We start from the raw sequence: 21,031 nt of genomic DNA, 5'->3' as shown, positions 1-21,031 counted from the left end.
ATGACATTTCAGTCTGTGCAATGTGGTATGGAGCATTATCTTGCTTGAAGATTGTTTATTTAAGATTTCTGTTAGAAGTGTACATGATAAAATAATCACTATGGATTGTTAGTATGTACTACCACGAATCTTATTATTTGCGGGTTTCTCAAAGGAGTGAAGCCAAATAACAAATTTGCTTCCAAATCCAACTCGCTTTACCTCTTCATCATGCAGACCATTAGGTGAACAGAGTATTAGACCTTGACTTTAACTGATGTTCCTACATCTTAGGCAAGGCCATTATGTCCTAAAACCAAAAAAGATATTTCGAAAAATTAAGCCTGGATGGAGATATAGTACCAAAAAATAAACTTAGAAAAAGCAACTAAGGCATTATCAAGACATCCCTCGTCGACGAAGCCATCAACATCTGTTATAGTTTAAATTGGGCCATCACTTTAGACAGCTGTGTCTTTAAGTGGCGTTGTGCAGTCCAGAACCCAAGGTCGATATAATATCACTCTCTACGAAAGTAAGCTGACACAGCTGAATCATGAGGATCCACTATCAATATTTGATGAAGTGTGACAGTTCTAGTTGGCTTAACTGACGGAGTTCTTGACATAGGACATAAATATCTTCCTCTACACAGCCACTTCTAACTCCAAGTTCAGCACTGTTATGGCTCTGCAAAACTGAACCACCTAGTACGTGTCTTGTTTCGTTCCTTTACAACTTGTTCTTCAATAATTCGAAATGATTATCTTCATTTTTTTGTAAAAAAAAGTATGTTACTTTACTCTTCAATTGTGCAAAAGTACCATAAACTACTCTACTCTTCATTCAAGAATGTGAAATACGTACCTTCACTTAGAACAATAAAAATGCATCACATGTGACTTTACCCTTCATTCTACTATAGTTTGAAGTAGTCACCCCTAAAATGATTAAATAAACATTTTGCTAATCTTAGAGTTAATTGGACTCTTCTTTGTTTTTGGTTGTTTGTTTTGAATTTCGCGCAAAGCTACTCGAGAGCGATCTGCGCTAGTCGCCCCTAATTTAGCAGTGTAAGACTAAAGGAAAGCAACTAGTCATTACCACTCACCGCCAACTCTTGGGCTACTCCTTTACCAACGAATAGTGGGGATTGATCGTAACATTATAACGCCCCCACGGCTGAAAGGGCGAGCATGTTTGGCGTGACCGGGATTCGAACCCGTGACCCTCGGATTACGAGTCGAACGCCTTAACCTGCTTGCCCATGCCGGGCCACCAGTGTTATTGTTTAACATAAGTGTTGAATGTTTTCATTACTAAAAGTTCTTCTAAGTCTAATGCTGCAGGTAAATGAAATTGTTAAACATTATGATACCCTTACCATGTGTTTGCTCTCCACTGATTTTCATATAGGATTAAAAAATCATTTATTGACATTTACGCATTTTCACATGGTACATTAGCAAAGAAAGTCATCAAGTACTCTTCACTCTAAATGTTTTCACAAAGGTGTGCATACACTATAGGAAAGTGAACGTGGATTTTTTCCACTGGCTGGTGGCCCGACATGCTCGCCCTTTCAGCTGTAGGGACATTATGATTTGACGATCAATCCACTATTCGTTGGCAAAAGAATAGCCCAAGAGTTGGAGGTGGGTAATGATGACTAGCTGTCTTCCATCTAGTCTCACACTACTAAATTAGGGACGATTACCGCAGATTGCCCTCGTGTAGCTTTGCACGAAATTCAAAATAAACCAATTCACTGACTGGTATGTGATATTTATATGTAGTTTGCTTATGTTTCAACGTAAATAAGCAACCACCACATTAGGAGTGCAAGCACCTTGGGATAACTTGGCATTGGTGTTTCATGTACATGATGCTTCTTAGTGTTTTTCACAAAACACAGAGAACAACAGGTAAATGACACAACAAACTCAGTAGTGGCTTACATAAAGAACCACCATCTTTTTGTATGTATGCCCTGGTTTATTCCATGAGTTTTTTACAGAGTGGAAAGCATCGAATATGGTAAAATTAGCATGGTTGAAATAGTTTATTTTATGCTCATTTTTTTGTTCTAGAAACTTAAAGAGGTTGAATCATGTAATATTAAAATATGGCAGGCTTAATATTATTGCACTATGGTGAGTGTGAATCTACTGATTGCTTTCCATTTTCCTGAAAAAATATAAGTACTTATGTACTGTTGTATTCTTAAATTTCTGAGATTGAAATTGTATCAGTGTTGAAGTGTTCCTTTCCCGTATTTAAATACTGATAACAAATGTGTTTACAAGGGTGAAGACAGTTTCATCACCAATGCATGAATTTCATTGCCTTCAAAATGTTGAAGTTGTGGATGGTTTTACGATAGAGTTTATGTGATATGCAAAAGCGTATCTAATGTTTCTTATTTCTTTAAATAAGAATGTGAAACTTCAGCTTAACAAGAACTGTGAAAAAGTTTCAGACGTAAGTGCTTCTAGCAGTATGTATAATTTTAAAAATATAGAAAACTGGTGAAAAATGACTAAGTTTCTTTTGTTCTAGTTACTTATTGTTCTTAGTTATCCCCTCTACTATTCCATGTGAATTTCTTATGGCAAAAATTGTTGTAAAGTAAGATACATTATGTAAAATAAGGAAGCGATCTTTTCACTCGTGTTCACTCCTTTATTATCCTATCAGAATGACTTTCAGTACCTGAGTTCTGAGATAAGTTTTATTACATTATCATGAAGAAAGGCACTGTTCTTGTTCAATGTACTTATGATCTTTTTAGTGTTTTTGAAAATAATGACCAATTTTCACTTTGTTACATTGCAGTCTAAGCTCAGTCTTAGCTCCGATGTCAGCGAGCTCGTTCCCCGAATACCGACGTGGTCTGGTATCCAGAAAAACTGGACAGATGTAGATGATAGAGAGAAATGGGCCAGTCGGTTTTGAATATCGACAAGAACAGGGTGAGAACTAACATGAAGCAATTCCGGGGACTAGTTCGTGTACTGCATAGCTTCTCTGTGATTCAGGGCAAGAGAAATGGCGTACAATTCGGCAGTGAACACAGAAACTGTAGAGAGGATTTTGTTTTCAACTGCTGAACCACAACAAACCGTGACAGATACCACAAGTCACCTGATTTCAAACCATTTGTATAAATGGGAATGGAAGATGGTTCGAAAGATGTTCGGCAAATAGAAGGCGGCACTTCCAATCGGGAACATCCACCTTCTTCAAATGACTCAAAGAAAGGTCACATTTGAGGATGGTAATAAGCCATGGTGAGATGGGCTGATCAGTGGATACAGCAATGTTATCCAAGGATAGACCCAATTCATCCAACTGCACTCGGATATGAAGGCAAAAAAGAACAATGACATTATTTTTAAAAAAGCATGGTCCCAGGTGGGTTGCTGTGGTAAGGCTCGAAGTTTTGAAGCATACAGTGAAGACCATCAGATGGCAAACGGCAGAGGTGTACAGGAGGTTCATAAGACTCAGTGTACTAACTCTGGACAGGAAGGCCCATGTGCAGAGCTGAAACCCCTGATGGTGAACAGGGTCAAACATTCTCAAGGCCAAAATCCTGGTAGAGCTGTAGACCAAAAGGCGGAAGAGAGGACATGGAGAATGTTTAGTCTTTGTACACTTGATGTGTGGAATAAAGGTCAGCTTACAATCAGAGATAAACCCCACAAACTTTGCTTCAGGGACCACGGGAGCACAACTTATCCGAAATGCTTGCAAACGGCTTTAGAACGAGAAAAGGTAAAATTGAAAACTGTCTGCTGTGGCCCACTTTAGTAAACGATTAAGCACAGTCTATTGCTGTTGGTCAATAAACCTTATGCTCGACGACTTACACGAGATGTGGAAGCTGTCAACATAAAGACAACTTGCAGTTGTAGGGGGAGTTGTCCATTGATGGTATTAATCTTTATAATGAAAAGTACGACACACAAGACAGAGCCCTGAGGGATTTCTAAGTTTATGTTTGTTTGTTTTTGAATTTCGCACAAAGCTACTTGAGGGCTATCTGTGCTAGCCGTCCCTAATTTAGCAGTGTAGTACTAGAGGGAAGGCAGCTAGTCATCACCACCCACCGCCAACTCTCTTACCAACGAATAGTGGGATTGACTGTCACATTATAACACCAACACGGCTGAAAGGGCGAAAATGTTTGGTGCGACGGGTATTCGAACCCGCAACCCTCAGATTACGAGTCACACACCTTAACACGCTTGGCCATGCTAGGCCTCTAAGTTTGTGGGAATGAACAGGAAGGTGCAGTCTACACAAACTTGGAATTGACACTCCATTAAAAAAACGTTTACAAATGGACAAATGGCTATGTAATCCATATGAGTGGGGGTCTTGCAGGATATACCTCCACGTAGTATCATAAGCTTTCTCAAGGTAAAAAATACAGAAACAAGATGTCACTTGAGAAAGTCTTTCCTATTTGATCAGAAGGTCCACAGTGGAGTACTGTCATTGGAACCCACACAAAATGGGCGAGGGGAGGTTGTTTGATGCAAGGAACCAAACAAGACGAGCATTAGGCACCCTTTCTATGATCTTACCGAGACAGCTCGTCAAAGCAATTGGGCCATAGTTTGAGGTTATTTTAGGATTCTTCCCAAGCTTAGGAAAGGGAAGGAAAATATCATGGCGCTAAACATCAGGAAAAACATTATCCTGCCACATCTGGTTAAAAACAACCAGAAGAATAGCAAGAGAGGCATGAGAGAGGTGGCACATCAACTGGTGATGAATATCTCCAGGTCCAACTGATGAAGAGCAAGCTCAAATTCCACCAGTGTAAAGGGGCAATAATATTCATAGAGATAATCATTATAGCAAATTCCGAGGTTTCTGGATCTATAGATGCCTATCCTCGTGTTTTTTTGTAGAGTCAATATTTAAATTCAAGCAGACCACCATTGGACCTTTGCCACATGATTGCATTACAAATTTGTTAACTTTAAATCTTGTTGGTTAAGCTATTAATAATCAATCACTAGTCCAGTTAAATTTTACTTCATGAGTAGGGTAAAGAGAAGGTCTCTTCTGAGCGCTCTTGATTGCTTTGCGTCTCTTCTTGAGATGCAAAGTGTTAAATCGAAATACTTGCCACGAATTTTATTTATTTAGAGACGATCAGCCTGAAAGGAAAGAGACGATTACTCTGCTAGTTTTTTAATGATGGCAAAGAAGGTGGGGGATGAAGCAGAAGTGCTAGATGCATGAGAAAAGTTTTTGCCGAGAATTTCAGTGTTAGAAATTCCTGGTCATCAGAAAGCAAAATTGAAAGGGGCTATAAATATACTGTCCACGAACCTTTCGAATCTTGTCCCATATAATTTTTGGAAGTGGTGGTAGAAAAGATGCTAGATGTATATTTAATTCAAGATTCCTTCTGACTTTGATGTCTGACCTGTTGAGCATATGCACGGGTCTACTGAAAAGCAATAATGCTTATGTATGGGATACTTACAAAAGGTATCCTAGGCCAATTTTTGAATCTTGCATGCCATGTGGGAGGCAAAATTCCACCACGGATGAAGATAATGTGGAAAACATGAAGTTTTCGGAAAACAGTCGTCTATCAATGGCTTACAGATGATGGCAAGATCAAGTTTCGAAAGAGCAGTGAAAGAGGGACTAGTTGGGCTGGTCCAACTTCTATCAAGGCATGCAGGTCAGGTGGCATTGACAACAGTCAATCTCTCTCAAAATGATAGGGAAATGATCTCTGCCTTGTGGGTTACTGTCGACCTTTCAAGAAAAATAAGAGAAACGAAGAGTCATTTTCCAATAATCTCGTTTTTCTCAAGTTTTTAATTTTTATTTTTTCGTGAATGAGGGTATCCATAATAAAGGCATTACATTTCAGTGCCAACTGACTCCACTCACCATAGAGTTCCTACGAGGGGATGAACTACAATGGCAAATAAGGACATGCAGTAAGGTGAGGGTTTCATGAGCATTATTACCCAAACATCAGTATCAGACATAATACTCAAACACCAGCATCAGACACAATGCCCACATCAAAGTGGTGTGTTAGGGTTGGACCCCTCAAACACCAGGATCCTCTTCTCACCTTCATGGGTAGCCATGTACAGCAAACACAAGAATGGATGTTTACATTCTAAAGGAGGTAAACTGAAAGTACAGAACTTTCTCTCCAAGGTCCCCTGACCACATACAGGAATCAACCTCAGGGAAATTTTTAAGGTGGCATTATAATCACTTTTACTAATATATATTTTTTCCAATACATTGGAAGTTCATCCTGTTTACAAAGTCTCTATTACAATGAGAACTGGTTACTTTCATGCTATCAATAATCACTTGTGATAATTCAAGCCTTCTTTAATTTGAAATTGTCTTTCAGTTTTATTGTTATTTTATTAAATTTAAGGGGTACAGTTTATCACTAACTAATTTGATAGATTCTTTTCTCTTCTCCCCCTTGATTTAATTAATAAATGATATATTATAAACTTGGATTACTGATAAGAGTATTACTAATAATATGCTAATTTTTTTCTGTAACCAGATAATTTTATTAAATGTTTAATAAAAAACAATATTAAAATTTTTGGTGATTTTATAAATATTTAAATAAAACAAAAAATAACATATGTAAAACTGAATAACTATTTTTTGTTTCCAAACTCAATTGGGACAATAAAAACTTTGGACTCAGAATCTAAAAAAAACTTGTTTTGTTTCTCATAGACAGCAGGCAATGTTATTTGGTTGACCTTCAGATCAAGAACAGTTTTGAATTATGGATGTTATATCTGAACTTTAGGGATCTCTGACCAGGGGGTTTAACACAACTGTTGCATTAAATGACATTCAGGTTTAATTCTGCATGTGATGTTAGTTAGACAAATCAGTTTTCTTTTCACTGTAATGGTGTTAACTATAATTTTTTGTGTACTCGTACAAGATGAACAGTAAATGAAATATAAATCTCCTGTTCCCATGAGAAATGTTTTAACAATTTTTTTTACACTGTTGTAAGAATACAGAAAAGAAACTGTATAAAAGTGCAAGAAAAGTAGTATTTGGAAGTTTTATAAACTTGTATGTAGAGATATTGCACAGATTTTTCAACAGTCTTTCCTAATCATGTCTAGTAATATTATCAATTATATAAACACCCCATTCATGTTATCAAACACAGGAAAATGAACTAGTTTTTGTCTTTTTTAATTAACTGCTTCCATAATTTACACTCCCAAGAACACCTGTTTCTTATTATAACCAGATTTATATCTTGATTCAAAAAAACAAACAAACAGTAAGATCAAACATCTCAAAAAACGATTATGACCAATAGTGGCTACGGATGAGACTTATCATTATTGATAACTTATAACGTATGTAAATAACATCAGACTGAGAGCATAAACTCCAATTATACATAGCTATTTGACTTTCAAACAAACAAGTATTTATATCCAGATGTGTAAGTATATATATATCTCATAAAAGTAAATTACATGAAAAACTCTACCTGTTATTTAATATACATAAATTTCCAACTTTAATTGTTAGCCAAGCAAATGGAGTATTATAATACGTCCATGCTGTTTCTTATTTCATATACACAATTAAACAGATAAAGGTTATATAACACATTAATTAAGGCACAGCACTCGAAATGTTGACACTTATTACATAAATACTAATTCTATTTTTGTTAAGAATAAAACATTCCTGAACTTTTAATTATTAAATTCATGAGCTAAGTACAAATTTGTACATTATGTTTACCAATTCTAAACAGTATTATTAATGTTTTTAAAATACTTTAAGTTCTACACTAAACAATGTTTAAATCAATAAAACCAAAGCAAGCACAATCATTCGTGATTTCCTGTTTAACTGAAATTATATTTAAGTCAAAATTTCAATCAGCATTACTAACAGTAAAGTGCAATATTAAACACATTTTGCAGCTATATGTGAATTCTTAAATTGGAAAAATAAAGACAGCTATCATATTACATCAGTAATTCCATAAGTAGTTCTAATAATGTATTCATAAATCATTATACATTTCATAAATCACTCACATTCACCTCTTTAAATGAAATTTTTCTTCTAGCTGCATGAACTAAAAAGGTATTGGAAGAATACAACAAGTAGATACAGCACATTCAGATATGATACCAAAGTGAAGCAATTAATTTTTACCAAAAATTAGGTAGAAAAAGAAAAGAGTAGTTTCATATACAGAATGTTTTAGTCCATCATTCTCCATGTTTTGTTATATCATTACATTAACATTATTCATATAAATATTTTCATTAAAGCTTTCAACAGAAGGAAATTAACTTATTTAACAGGGATCAAAACTTACATTTTACCTGAAGACAAGTTAGTAGATAATTTTGCCTTTTTGCTTTTAAGAATAGTCAACTATAAAAAAAAAAAAGTAAAGTTTTAAGGTTATTAAACAACTATGTAAAAATAGAAAGAAAACTGTAGCAAGTACACTTACACAAGTATATTTAACACCTGAACAAAAAACTGTGCCAGATTTATGATAGACAGTAAGAACTGAACACCTGAAAAATGTTCTTATATTACAACACTAGCTCATCTTAACAGTAAAAATACAACTTATCATCTTGAAAAATCTGCATAGAGTAAAGTAGCCCTCATATCATTAAATCAAAGTCAAGAATTTTAAAGAACACATTTTTTGTAAGTTCATTAATTATGCCAAAAAAGTGTAATGTGTCAGAAAACTTTTCTTACTCTTGACAAATAAAATATTTTGAATTTCTACCAAAACAATATTAATAAAAAATTATTCATGATGAGTCCATTCAATTAAACAAGGTAAGTAACCAATTGAAAAAATGAATGAACCAAGAAATTCTTTCCATCAAAAACACTTCTGCACAATACCAAAGTCCCTAATACAGAGATGAATCAAAGCTAACCAACAACACCATGGAATGTTGAAAAGAAACAGTTTTTCGTTTCATAATTTCAACCACTGATAAAGTAGGATTCCTAATCTACCTCATGTGAAAAATATAAAATTTGCAATAAAGCTACTTTATCAAAAATTAGTTTACAACATTAAATTCGAGTAATTAATATAAATGCATTACTTCTGAATAGTTATTGGTTCATCAAAAATAGTTATGCATACATGTATATATAAAGTATTTGCACTGTTTTCAAATTTTGAATACCTTGTACATTTTTCATATGCATATAATTATAAATACATATAAACAAATTACTACTTTGATACCTGGAAAGCTGTATTCTAAACAAACATGTTTATTTCAATAATACATCTCAATAGAAATTGTCCCAAGGAAATTAAAAAAAAAATACTTTGAGAAAAAAAACTCTTTACATCATAACTAGTACCCCATTAATTTTCCATGTTTTCAGTAGTTATTTTGCAAAATAAGAGAAAAAAATAAAAATTTGGTTTGAAAAGCAAGTCATGCTTGATCTGTAGAAATGGAGTAAGACTACTTGGTAGCAAGCAGGAACCTCAAGATATGGCTTTGGCTTCAGGAAGAAATGCTTCCCAGTGTTTAATAAGCTGTGAAAACAGATAAATTATTTGTCAAATAACATTATTTTTTACATTAGATCAAATTGTTGGCAATTCAGATTTCCTAAAATTATGAATTTGTGATATTTTATTTTTTATACTTTTATAGTACTTCATTAAATAAACAACTTGAAAACTGGAATACTATTGTTGAATAAGTTTATGCATGGAAATAACCTTTTATAAAAGTTATAGCAACTTTCCAAAATAATATCAGATACACAGGTTTGTACAAGTTAGCTTTTTTTATATACTACTTTCAAGTGGTGCAACATATTAAAACTGAATATATATTAGGAACAGGTTGTGTGTGTGATGATCCAGAATGTTCTGATACTACTTTATAATACCTTGACTTAAAAAATATTTTCCATTCCTATAGTTGAAAAACATCATAACAGAGAGCCACCATTATTTTTTTTTTCTACAAAATTCTTATTTAACAACAACAGCAAAAAAAAAATTTTTCTACTGCTGGTCCACAGCAAACTAACTGTCCAACTACCATTTGTAATGTTGGTCCATAGCAAACTAACTGTCCAACTACCGTTTGTAATGTTGATCCACATCAAACTAACTGTCCAACTACTGTTTATAATGTTGGTCCATAGCAAACTAACTGTCCAACTACCGTTTGTAATGTTGATCCACATCAAACTAACTGTCCAACTACTGTTTGTAATGTTGGTCCAAAGTGAACTGTCCAATGTGGTCTTGATATTTTGCTGCAAAGTTATAAAGTTTTATCATTTCACACATGAGACACCAGGCTTTCTAGATCAAAAATTTTCATATAGACTGCATTCTTGCAACCACTTTCATACAGGCATTGCATTTTAATATGTCTCAGGATTGTTTTTAATGAATTTCTTATTTCAAAGACTACTCTCCACTAAAGATAAATTTTTGCACATTTCATCCTCTCACTAGATTACCTCCTGGTGGCAAGAAAACACTTTTTTGAACCACATTTTTAGTTTTCAACAATATACTGTATTTTCTTTTCTATGTAAAGCAATAATTTGCACAATTTTCATCATTCAATTCTAAATTCTTAATATATATTTTAGTTCTTTTCAAACTTGAAGTTTTTGATACTGTACTAGTCATTCAGTAGAAAGAACTAAACCTTGATGTTGGTGATTTAAAATAGATGAACAAATAAACATATCAACAAATTACATAAATTTTAAATGGGTCACGAGTTCATGAACAGTTGTGATAATTTTTACATGTAACTAAATGTTTTTAATATAACCACAATACAGAAAGTGTACCCAATATCAAATGCTTAGTATGCTGAGTACACTTTTGATATCCTTACTTAAGAAATAATACTTAAGAAATATAATTTAATCCAGAGTCATTCTTTACTTTGCTTATTTTCATAATTATCTAACTTGTCCATGCTATTTCTTCCTTCAAGAAAGATATCAGTGAAATGTTTTCTCACTGTGTAAGTACATGTCTATCTATGTACATAAAATGGTAAGAAATGTTTACACAAAAACACACGAGACATGCACTGAAAATATAGATTCAGAACAAGCTCAAACATTTGTAAACAGTTCAAATGTGATGTGGCTTGTGTGTGTGTGCGTATGGATAAAGAAAAACAGTTTACAAAAACACTCTAAATATGTGTGTTTGAAGTACAACTCATGAAAAACTTGTTTTAATTACCTTGGAAAAATTCAAAATGAATGAAACTATTGTGCTAACTAGAATACGATCATAGGAGGTCTACTATTGCAGTGATCCCCGAGATTAAATGATCCCCGAGGTCATTTAAATTTACAAGAGCCTCAGGTAGGTTCAAAGGGTAAAGTTCAGATATTTTTGTACTACAATTTATGGACAAAATGACAAGAGGATGCATCTTTTAGCTTTGGAAAAAGGACAGACAGTAGTGTAGGCTGGAACTTAGAATTCTAGAAAAATAAATGGTGAGTTTACATTTTTACTGCTTTCAAGAACAGGTGTGTAATATAGACGTTAAGTAAAAAAGAAGAAATCTAAAGAAACCTGTGCTCAGCACAAACAGTAAGCTTACCAGGGCAATAAACAGGTCTCATGTTCCATAGCATCACAGCTCTCAAAAATGCACAAATTTTGCAAAATGCCTTTTAATTTTTCAATTCCTTCATTACTGTGTGATGAGAATAAGGGATTATGATAAGCATTTCATATCATTTATTCTAAATGACATGGACAAGTCTCAGAATCCATACTTATTGACTGAAACATACAGATTTCAATTAATTCATGGACTTGCACAAGGGCAACTTTGAAGGACGAAAGGTCCTTTGTTGGCTGCATAGTAAGTTATAACAGACAAATAGTCTTAGAAATATTAATACACATAATTTACCTGTTGTTGAATGTTCAACAAAGACTCCATGTACTGGACAATTGTATCCTTGAAATCTTGTATCCGACAGTGTTCAAAACGCTCCACTTCTTTTCGAACCATTTTGGAAATATTTTCAAACTCTTCTTGACCCCTTTCTACTTTGGATTCCCACTACAATTTAAGATATGCATTAATATACATCTTTAAAAGTTAACTTTTATCTGCAACTGCAAATATTCTTGAATCCTTCTTAAATATCAACTTACTTTTTTATTTCAACAGTACATGGTAACTACTTATGTTTTAAGTAACATTTCATGCTATGTTTAGTAACTGCTTAACACAGGTGTTTTCTTTTATTGGGAAAATAATTCCTTTAAATGTAATTTATAATAATTGAAAAAGAATAAAGATCCATATTAAGTTAGATGAAAGAAAAAAAACAAACTACAGTAAGTGATAGAAAAATAAAATACACAGTTGTACAAGAAAAAAAAGCATTATGTAATTCATATACACTTCTGTCTTCAACAAATATTTCTCTAGAATTTTATCTTTATTAAGATGCTCTCCACACTAGCTGTAGGATAAATTTACAGAACAAGTTTTCACACTCTTATCCTAATTATCAGTTATGTAAGACGTACTATTTATTTGATCAACTTGTTTATAATCATTCAATGGTATTTTACTTACATCTGAGCCATACATCATATAAGTGAAAATTTAGGTGTCAGGCAACAGAATATAATCATAGCTATTAGATTAGGCCCAATAAATGATGGCAAAGAGATTCCCCATAGGCAGCTCAGGACTAGAAACATTGTTTTCATAAATATGATTAAACTCATTATAGTTAGAAAGCATGGCTGTTACATGATTTGTTTTATTACATTTCAATTAAAAAAATTCTGGATTAAAAAGTTTGAAAGCTGAGAGAAGCTTTCTACAGACTATTCAGCTTGTGAAATGAAATGGATTTTATATTTATTTTTGGTACATGACTTAATACATATTAATTTTGTTCTATTCATTTTAGATTAGCACTCAAGTTTCAAAGTCTAGCTGGTACATTAAAAAACACTGCTTGGTAGAGGTGTATTTCATTAACAAGTTAACACTATAATCTCATACTTCTGTCACTTCTTCTCGAGCTTGAGCAACTTTGTCCATTTTACCAGCAAGTTCAAGCTTTGCTTTCTGTTCTCGTTTCTTGGTTAACATCTGCTGAGCATGTTGCCACGTTTGGTAAACCTTCACTCGTTGATGGAATACACTCTGTACAAAGATAAAATATCACTAGTTATCTTGATTAATGAGATCCCTAATAACAGCTTTGGCCACTATATATTATTGAAGTAATTTTTGTAGTACAACACAAATGCATTTTAAATATATTTTGATAAAAGTACTAAAAAACTTAAAAAGGGTACTTTTTTAAATAAAATATTTTCTTATATATGGACCAAATTTTAGCTATAAGCACATTTCTAATTTTATAACCAAGATTGTAAACTTTAGAGACTGGAAAGCATGTATATTTTACCTTAATAGTCCCAATGAGTGCAATATAGTCTTTTAACATCTCTGCTAGCAAGAAGAAGTCCTTGTTTGATTGACTCATATGCACTTGCTCCACTTTTTCCTCAACTTCAGAAAGTTGGGAGAGTGCTCTAGAAAGAGCTGTATGCTCTTCACAGTTCCCCAACATGGCTATACTTTTAGCAAACAAATCTGTGGTGTTGCACAGCTCTGTTAAAATAACATTTATTTAAACAAAAAGTTTGATTTTATTTTTCAAAATAGGCTTTTTACCAGTCTTACAAAACAAAAGAAATGTTTAGTCAAATGATAGGGAGAAAATAAGATACAGTGGTGCAAAAGCACATATAGTGAAATTAAATAATTACATTTAAATGAAACTAAATGAATAAAGAAAATCATAAGAAAGGACTGCATTAAAAACAGCAAATCTCAACCTTTGACTAATTATAACTAAATTTTCAAGCCATAAACAAAACACATTAACATGAAATAAAATATGCAGCATATTGAAAATATGAAAATTTATGGTTATAATATATATACACACACACACAAACACATTATAATTAGGTACCAAAAAAACTCACAAAACTCATAATATCAGTTTCATATATGTTTTATGTATACATGTTTACAAATATGAAATTAAGATACAGGACAAACAAACCTTCAAAATTTTGTTTTAATAGTGGCAACAGAATACAATTCAGTCTCAAAAAGTGATCAAGTTCTATATCTACACAATATTCTAGTTGTTCCATATTATCTGTAAATTCTGTTTGACCATACTTAATTTTCTACAATGATTATTTATTTCTTGCACTTAAAAATTTGTTTTAAATCCCTTAACATCAATTACACACAGATATATTACTATCTTATACATATATTGTGAACCATGGGTGTCTGTCCAAACATTCATCTGTTTCCCACCTGAAAAACTGTGCATGCAGACAAAGCTCAACATTCTCTTTTGAATTGCTTCTAATTAATCACAATGTTATACCATGGTCTGTCTGTGATCTGCCTGCCATGTGTACTGAAACCCTGTGTTTAGTGATGCAAGTCTGCAAAAGAAACCACTGTGCCACAGGAGAACAGGCTTGAATAATGTTGATTCAAAACTTTACTTCACAAGCATGATATCCTACACTAAATGGATTAATCACAATATCATGTATATTTCAAAATGTGATGTGACTTAAAGAATAAAAATGTAGGCTTATCATACGTTGTGTCGAGCAGCTCTCAGCATGACCTGAAAAGCCAAACAATTACTTTTGACAGCAGGTGGTACAAATAGCTTAGAGCTTTTGCTCTGAGTGAAGCCAAGAGTGTAACACAATTAACCTTTTTAAAGCCTATGAAATAACTAAAATTGAAAGATTAACTTAAATGTTTTACTTTACTGGGGACAGTATTTTTCTTGTTAACATATAGTTCTTGTTTTCATTGTTTAAGCTGTCATTTTAAAGGTTTATTAATGCTTCAGGTTAATGTTACAACCAATGTGACAAAGAACATCTGTAAGCAAGGACGTATCTAACAAGATTAAAAAGCAATCAACTACAAGCAATTTTAAGACTCGAATTCAATGAAATCCAATACATCAATGTAATGAAAGCTAAGCTGAATCTAACAGGCTAAAAAATCAATATATTTAAGCAAATCTGTATATGTCAATATTAAAGAAATAAACCAATAATAAATTTTAAGACTTGAATCTATGTAAATGTGATAAAAACAGTAACACAAGCCAAGCAAAGATGCACCTAGTAAACTAGGTAAGCCAAATAAAAGTAATGTGATAGTGATCATAGCTAATAATCACTTAAAGGCCTTCTCTTTATGCAATTTTTAACAATTCTAATCTTTCCTAAACTCATGAAAATTATTCCAACAAATGATTAACTATACATATATGGTCAAGCTTTAAAGGAGATAATCACAGTCAGGTTTTATAGGGCTGGATTCTTTACAACAGGTACAGGTACTTTAGTCTCAGTTGTTGACATTAAATCTAACCATAAAAAGCACACAATTCACTTGTTTTAAAATAACACATTTTAAAACAAATCAAACATGCACACAAAAATACATTATACTACTGGTTATCACACATATCCAGAGTTTTATATAGTTTGTTTTTTTTAATTGAAGTCCACACAGGTAGGTTCAATTACTTTAGAACACCCTTTAATTAGACAAGTTATTCTTTATGCCTACTTTACAATCACCAATGGATATATGGTAACACTTTTTAAGCAGGTAATTACCAATGACTATATGGTTATAATTATAGCAACTCAAGCAACATTCAGCAAAGCTAAATCGTATACACACTACAAACACAACTGACTGCAAATATGGAAACTATAAACTCAGATATAGCTTAATATTTATTACTAATTATTTTCATTCACAACATACAAATGTTTAACATTTTAATTTAAAATTAAAAAGGAAAAAAATTGGGAAAACAAGTAACCGACTGAGAAAGTAAGAAAAAGAAATGACATACTTAATATTTATACATAATAAAAACCTGGACTTCATTTTACAGTTTACCTCATTCTGAGGGTTAGTCACACAAAGACAGTTACTTTCTGTGCATCATAAATTGTGCTCAGCCTGATAGCATTATGTGCTATTGTTTGACACTGCAACTTATTGTGAAAGGTATTAAGGTAAGCCACAGACCACACATCATGATATACTTTCTACAGATCCTTCATAGTACATGAATCAGCTTCCAAGCAAATTAACTTAATTGCAATGCCCTTCTGAAAAATGTTCTTATTTCATAATTGTAACATTTTGCCACAATGACTGTTACTATCATACATGTTCAGTGAGTTTCTCATTTTCATTCAAAATACTAAATTTTCCCTTCTTCAAAATGTCTTTCTTTGGATCTACATCACTGGATAGCCTCATTATGCAAACAACTTTTCCCAGTAGGGGCTGTGGCATTTAATTTCAGCTACAAGTCTGTCATGGTGGGACTGCATATTACTTCAAAATAATTCATCATGAACAAAATATGTAGGTGCTAAAGACGTTGTCCATATTTCACAGCTTGCATTAGCATAAGAATTTTGCAATGGTATCATTAATTCTATTTGAAATAATCATAAAATGCACTGTAATTAAAGTGTCAAACAATATATACATCCTGAATTTGTAAAAGTTTTGAACATAATGCAACCATTACAAAAAAAATGACAGCCAAAGAATAATATATTCTTAAAAATATCAATTCACCTTTGCGATGGTGAACCAGGGCCTCTACACTACTGTGCAGCTTACGAAGTTGCTGTTCTAAATTCTCCATTTGATGTTGTTTTTCTTCAAACCACTGAAAAGAGAAAAAAAATGTTATGTAATTTTAAAATCAGCTGTCTTTAATTTCAAGAATTAATAAATCTCAGCAACTTATCTGTAATTTTATTTTCATGACTAAAAGACAATCCACTCGAAATTACAAGTACAAAATTTAATTCAAGTACCTGAAAGAAGTTGCCGTAATTTGATAGAATAATTACCTTAACATATTTAAGACACATGTACAGCTTTTCAACATTTTCTCTGAATGAAAAACAATTCATAAAATATGAAACAGTAATTCTAACCATTGCAATGTTAGTGTCACAGTTGTTAATAATGTGTGTTTTCTTTTAACAAAGCAACATTGGGCTATCTGCTGAGTCCACTGAGGGGAATCAAATCCATGATTTAGCCTTTCAAATTTGTAGACTTACTGCTGTACAAATGGTGGACTACAGTTGTTAAATATTGAAGTAGTAATTGGACACATTAACTACCAAATGTTTTAAAAGCTTCCCAATTCTTGTTGCCAGGTGGAACAGAGAAATTACTGAACTTAAAAGTCATGACATAAAAAATTGCAACAATCAGCAGCATTAAAAATAAAGAATAAATAACTATTCAGTATGAAATATAGAAAGTCTTACAAATTATTTCAGTTATGAATTCCTCATACTTTATGTATTATTCCCAAATGATTTTCAGTCTTATTTTGTTATGAAAACGTAACTTTAACACGATTAGTGCATGGGTAAAATATCAAATAAGGCATATATGCATGTAATAAATATGTTTTTATTATTAACCTACTACATGGATAGTCAGCTCAATTATTCCAGATAACATTGCTAAAGTCCATTAAAAAATTCAACATCACAATTATCACTTTTGCTATAATATACTGTTTTGTGCACTTGATAGAGTCATGTGATTAACACAATGTATTAGGCAACTTAATAAATGGATATAAAATAAAGTAAATAACAGAGCAGCAGACATCCTACCTGAATGTTAGAGAGATTAAGTAAAATCTGATTCCAGGAAGCGTGGAAAAAAGCAGAGAGAAATGGAGAAAATGCCATACATACACAGACTACAGAATCAGCATAAATCACAACTAAAGACATACTACAAAGCAATCCCTCAAAAGGAAGAATAATTTTAATACAATACACTTGACTTAAAACTTGTACAACAAAAATATAAATAAAAACTATAGATTAATGTCTCCCATTATAGCTTGTTTAATTTTGCACAAAACTACTTGAAAACTATCTGTGCTAGCCATCACTAGAAGTGACAGATCACAAGGAATAACTGTTGAGCTATTCTTTACCAACTGAAAAGTAGGATTGACTGTCTCCTCATAATGCTCCCATGGCTGAAAGGGACAAACATGTTCAGTGATGTAATTTGAGGCTTCAACTTGCAAATTTTAAGTTCAGCACCTTAACCACGAGGCTATGCTATTACAGAAAATACAGAAATTGTTTTACCTAAGTCAACAATACAAGTGTGATATATGAATACACTATATATTTCTGTTTTTGTTGTCTTACAATATCTAACCTGAATTCATTTTCTTATCTGGACATGTGAAGGTTACACACAACACTTTAGAAAAACTGTTAAACTGATTTTCTTTTAAACTTTTATTTCTTTGTTGTTCTTGAAGTAGATATAACATCTGTCACCAAGTAGGAAGAACCTTGTTTAACAGTGTTGTGTAAGAATGGCAGCAGCTTTTGGTTTTTTTTCCAACAGTTGTTCAGGTGATATCTACTGGTTATGGTCCTAGTCAAGTTCTAATGAGAATAACTAGTCTCATGTGCATCTTGCTTTGAGTGAATGTGAACTTTCTTGGAACTAAAGAACCTGGTATTTTTTGGTTTGGTACAGTCTCAAAAGATACAGTCTGGAACCTGGTCTTTATTAAAACGACCAAGAACTGCACATATATACATTGTGTCTGTGTTTCATTTGCTAATAAATTTTGTGCACTTTGTTCTAGATTTATGACCAGTCTTGTTATTCTGTTTAACATCACCTAAGTTCTAGTGATCCTCTATAATCAATATCTTGAATGAATCTCTTATTTATTGGGCCTATCTGACAAGTGGAACAAATATCCAGTTCACCTGAGTACACCACAACATTCAAACATACACAGCTCTCGTTGTATGATTCATTACTTCCCTGTTCAAATACTATACACATACAAGCAAATTACTGTTTAATGAAAAACTATCATAAAAGTATTGTTTACTTTTTTTGTGTATCTTCAAAGTATCTACTAGTGTTACATGTGCTTTTTGTGAAGAGTAATAAACATAAGCAGTCTACTTGCTAAAAGAACAAATCTATGTTACGTCAGAACCAAATGCTAAAGTGATCAAAGTCAATGGACTTGAGGTTTGTGCAATTATTATGAGTTTAACAACTTTACACTATGTTTAACATTAAATGTAGTTTGACAGTTGAACACTGTATAAAAATATTTTTTTCAGAATAAAATTTCAAAACTCTTTACTGTTCATGTAAGAAACAGAACATGAATGCTTGTATCTCAAGATATATTAATTTCTTAGAAACTTTAAACCCATGTACTGGAATGGACAGAAAACTTTTACAAAAATTAACAAGTATGTTCTTTAGAAAACAGTCCTCTCAGATGTGCAAAAATAAAATGGTTTTTTTTTTTCGAAATTACACTAAATTATTATATAAAAAATGATAATATCAACTCAAATGTTTTTGTTAAAACTGTTAAGAATTATTAATATTTAAATTTTAAAATGATGGTGTGCCCTCAACACCAAGAAGATGCTCACTATTCAAGACAGGGTTAATAGCATAGCTTTACAGGTCCTGTTGCTACAGTATGGTGGTATATATACCACTGTACTCTCCCATCAATAATAATTTAAATGCTATAAGCAACCCCTAACAAGGTCATCATTTCAGTTTACAAAATTCCTAAGAGTGAGTGAAAATTTGATTTCACTCTCACATTAGTTCTAAAACTCATAAATGCTTAAAACTGAAATTATATTTTCAAATACAAACAGTATATATAACCCAACAGATGCTCAGTTAATGTTTTTTTCTGTGAAGATAAGTTTACCTTCAAACATGTTCAAGTTTTTTTTAAAACTAGTAAGAGTACAATTTAACATATACTTCTAATACTAATAAACTTAAAAGTAGACTAGATTTAGGATTTATAAAGGAGACAGTGGTTTCTAGGAAATATTTTACACTCATTGGAAGTTAATACAGCTGCTGTTTGTAACTAGTCATGTTTTAATAACTAATACATTTTAATATTTTCTAACTTATACCTTAAAGTACACATGCTCTTACAAACTTGATTATCATTCCCAATTCAGATAGTTTCTAATATCATTTTAAAAAAGTGCTAATAAATTTTCATCACAAGAACCTTGAGTTTAAAACTATTTCTTCTAAATGTCTGATATTTTTCTCAAACTATGCAATGTTCATTTTGATGTTTTCCACTGTAGTTTAAACTAATACACTTAGTTTACTTAAAAAGCACTAAGTTATTTAACATACATACACAGAAATTAATTAAATTCCAAGTTACAAGCAAAGCTACAAGAGAAATTGCATCTACAATCACACTTACTGGGTCTGACTCATCCATTTTAAAAGTCATTTTGCTCATTGATTCTCCAACTTTGTTAAATAATCTCATAACACCTGCTCCACTTAATGCAGATGTACTGGTTGCTCGAGGAAGATCAGACTCAAGTTCTAAAAATTCCCGAAAATCTGGATCTAGTCGAAGAACAGGGTGACTTGCTGTTCGATTCAAGTAGCGCTCCAAGGCTGCTCGTCTTTTTTCAATAAAATCAGAGGAACTGCCCAATTCATCTTTACTCATTTTTATCTTAGTCATACCTAAAAATTTTACAAACCTTTGTTAAAACACTTCAAACTAAACTTTAACATGTAAGGGTTAGTTATAAAATAAAATGCTAATTTTAAAAATACATGGATATTTATTATTATATTTATTATGTAATATGTTAAATTTTCTTAATATCATCACAAGTCCTGACTGTCAAGAGACTTAAAATTATTAAAAATGCTCTACTAATCAGGTCTATAATCCATTGACTGTTAAATGGAAGAAAGGAAATTGTTTACACAATATGTAGTAAATATAATGTATAGGAGTGAAATCT

General features: G+C 32.3%; 1 protein-coding gene across 1 annotated transcript in view; it reads right to left on the bottom strand.

The window, feature by feature from the left end:
* Positions 1-7,199: 7,199 nt before the first annotated feature.
* Positions 7,200-21,031, bottom strand: part of LOC143240456 (sorting nexin-2-like) — a 31,995-nt gene continuing 18,163 nt past the window's right edge. The window contains exons 5-10 of the mRNA XM_076482897.1: positions 20,470-20,744; positions 16,758-16,851; positions 13,495-13,700; positions 13,083-13,226; positions 11,967-12,119; positions 7,200-9,583 (exon numbers count right to left, since the gene is read on the bottom strand). Of these exons, the coding sequence (XP_076339012.1) occupies positions 9,533-9,583; positions 11,967-12,119; positions 13,083-13,226; positions 13,495-13,700; positions 16,758-16,851; positions 20,470-20,744 (923 nt within the window). The 3' untranslated portion in view covers positions 7,200-9,532. The remainder of the gene's footprint in view (positions 9,584-11,966; positions 12,120-13,082; positions 13,227-13,494; positions 13,701-16,757; positions 16,852-20,469; positions 20,745-21,031) is intronic.

This window comes from Tachypleus tridentatus, chromosome 13 (genome assembly GCF_004210375.1).
Source record: "Tachypleus tridentatus isolate NWPU-2018 chromosome 13, ASM421037v1, whole genome shotgun sequence".
NCBI lineage: Eukaryota > Metazoa > Arthropoda > Merostomata > Xiphosura > Limulidae > Tachypleus > Tachypleus tridentatus.
This window is presented reverse-complemented; position numbering and strand designations above follow the sequence as displayed.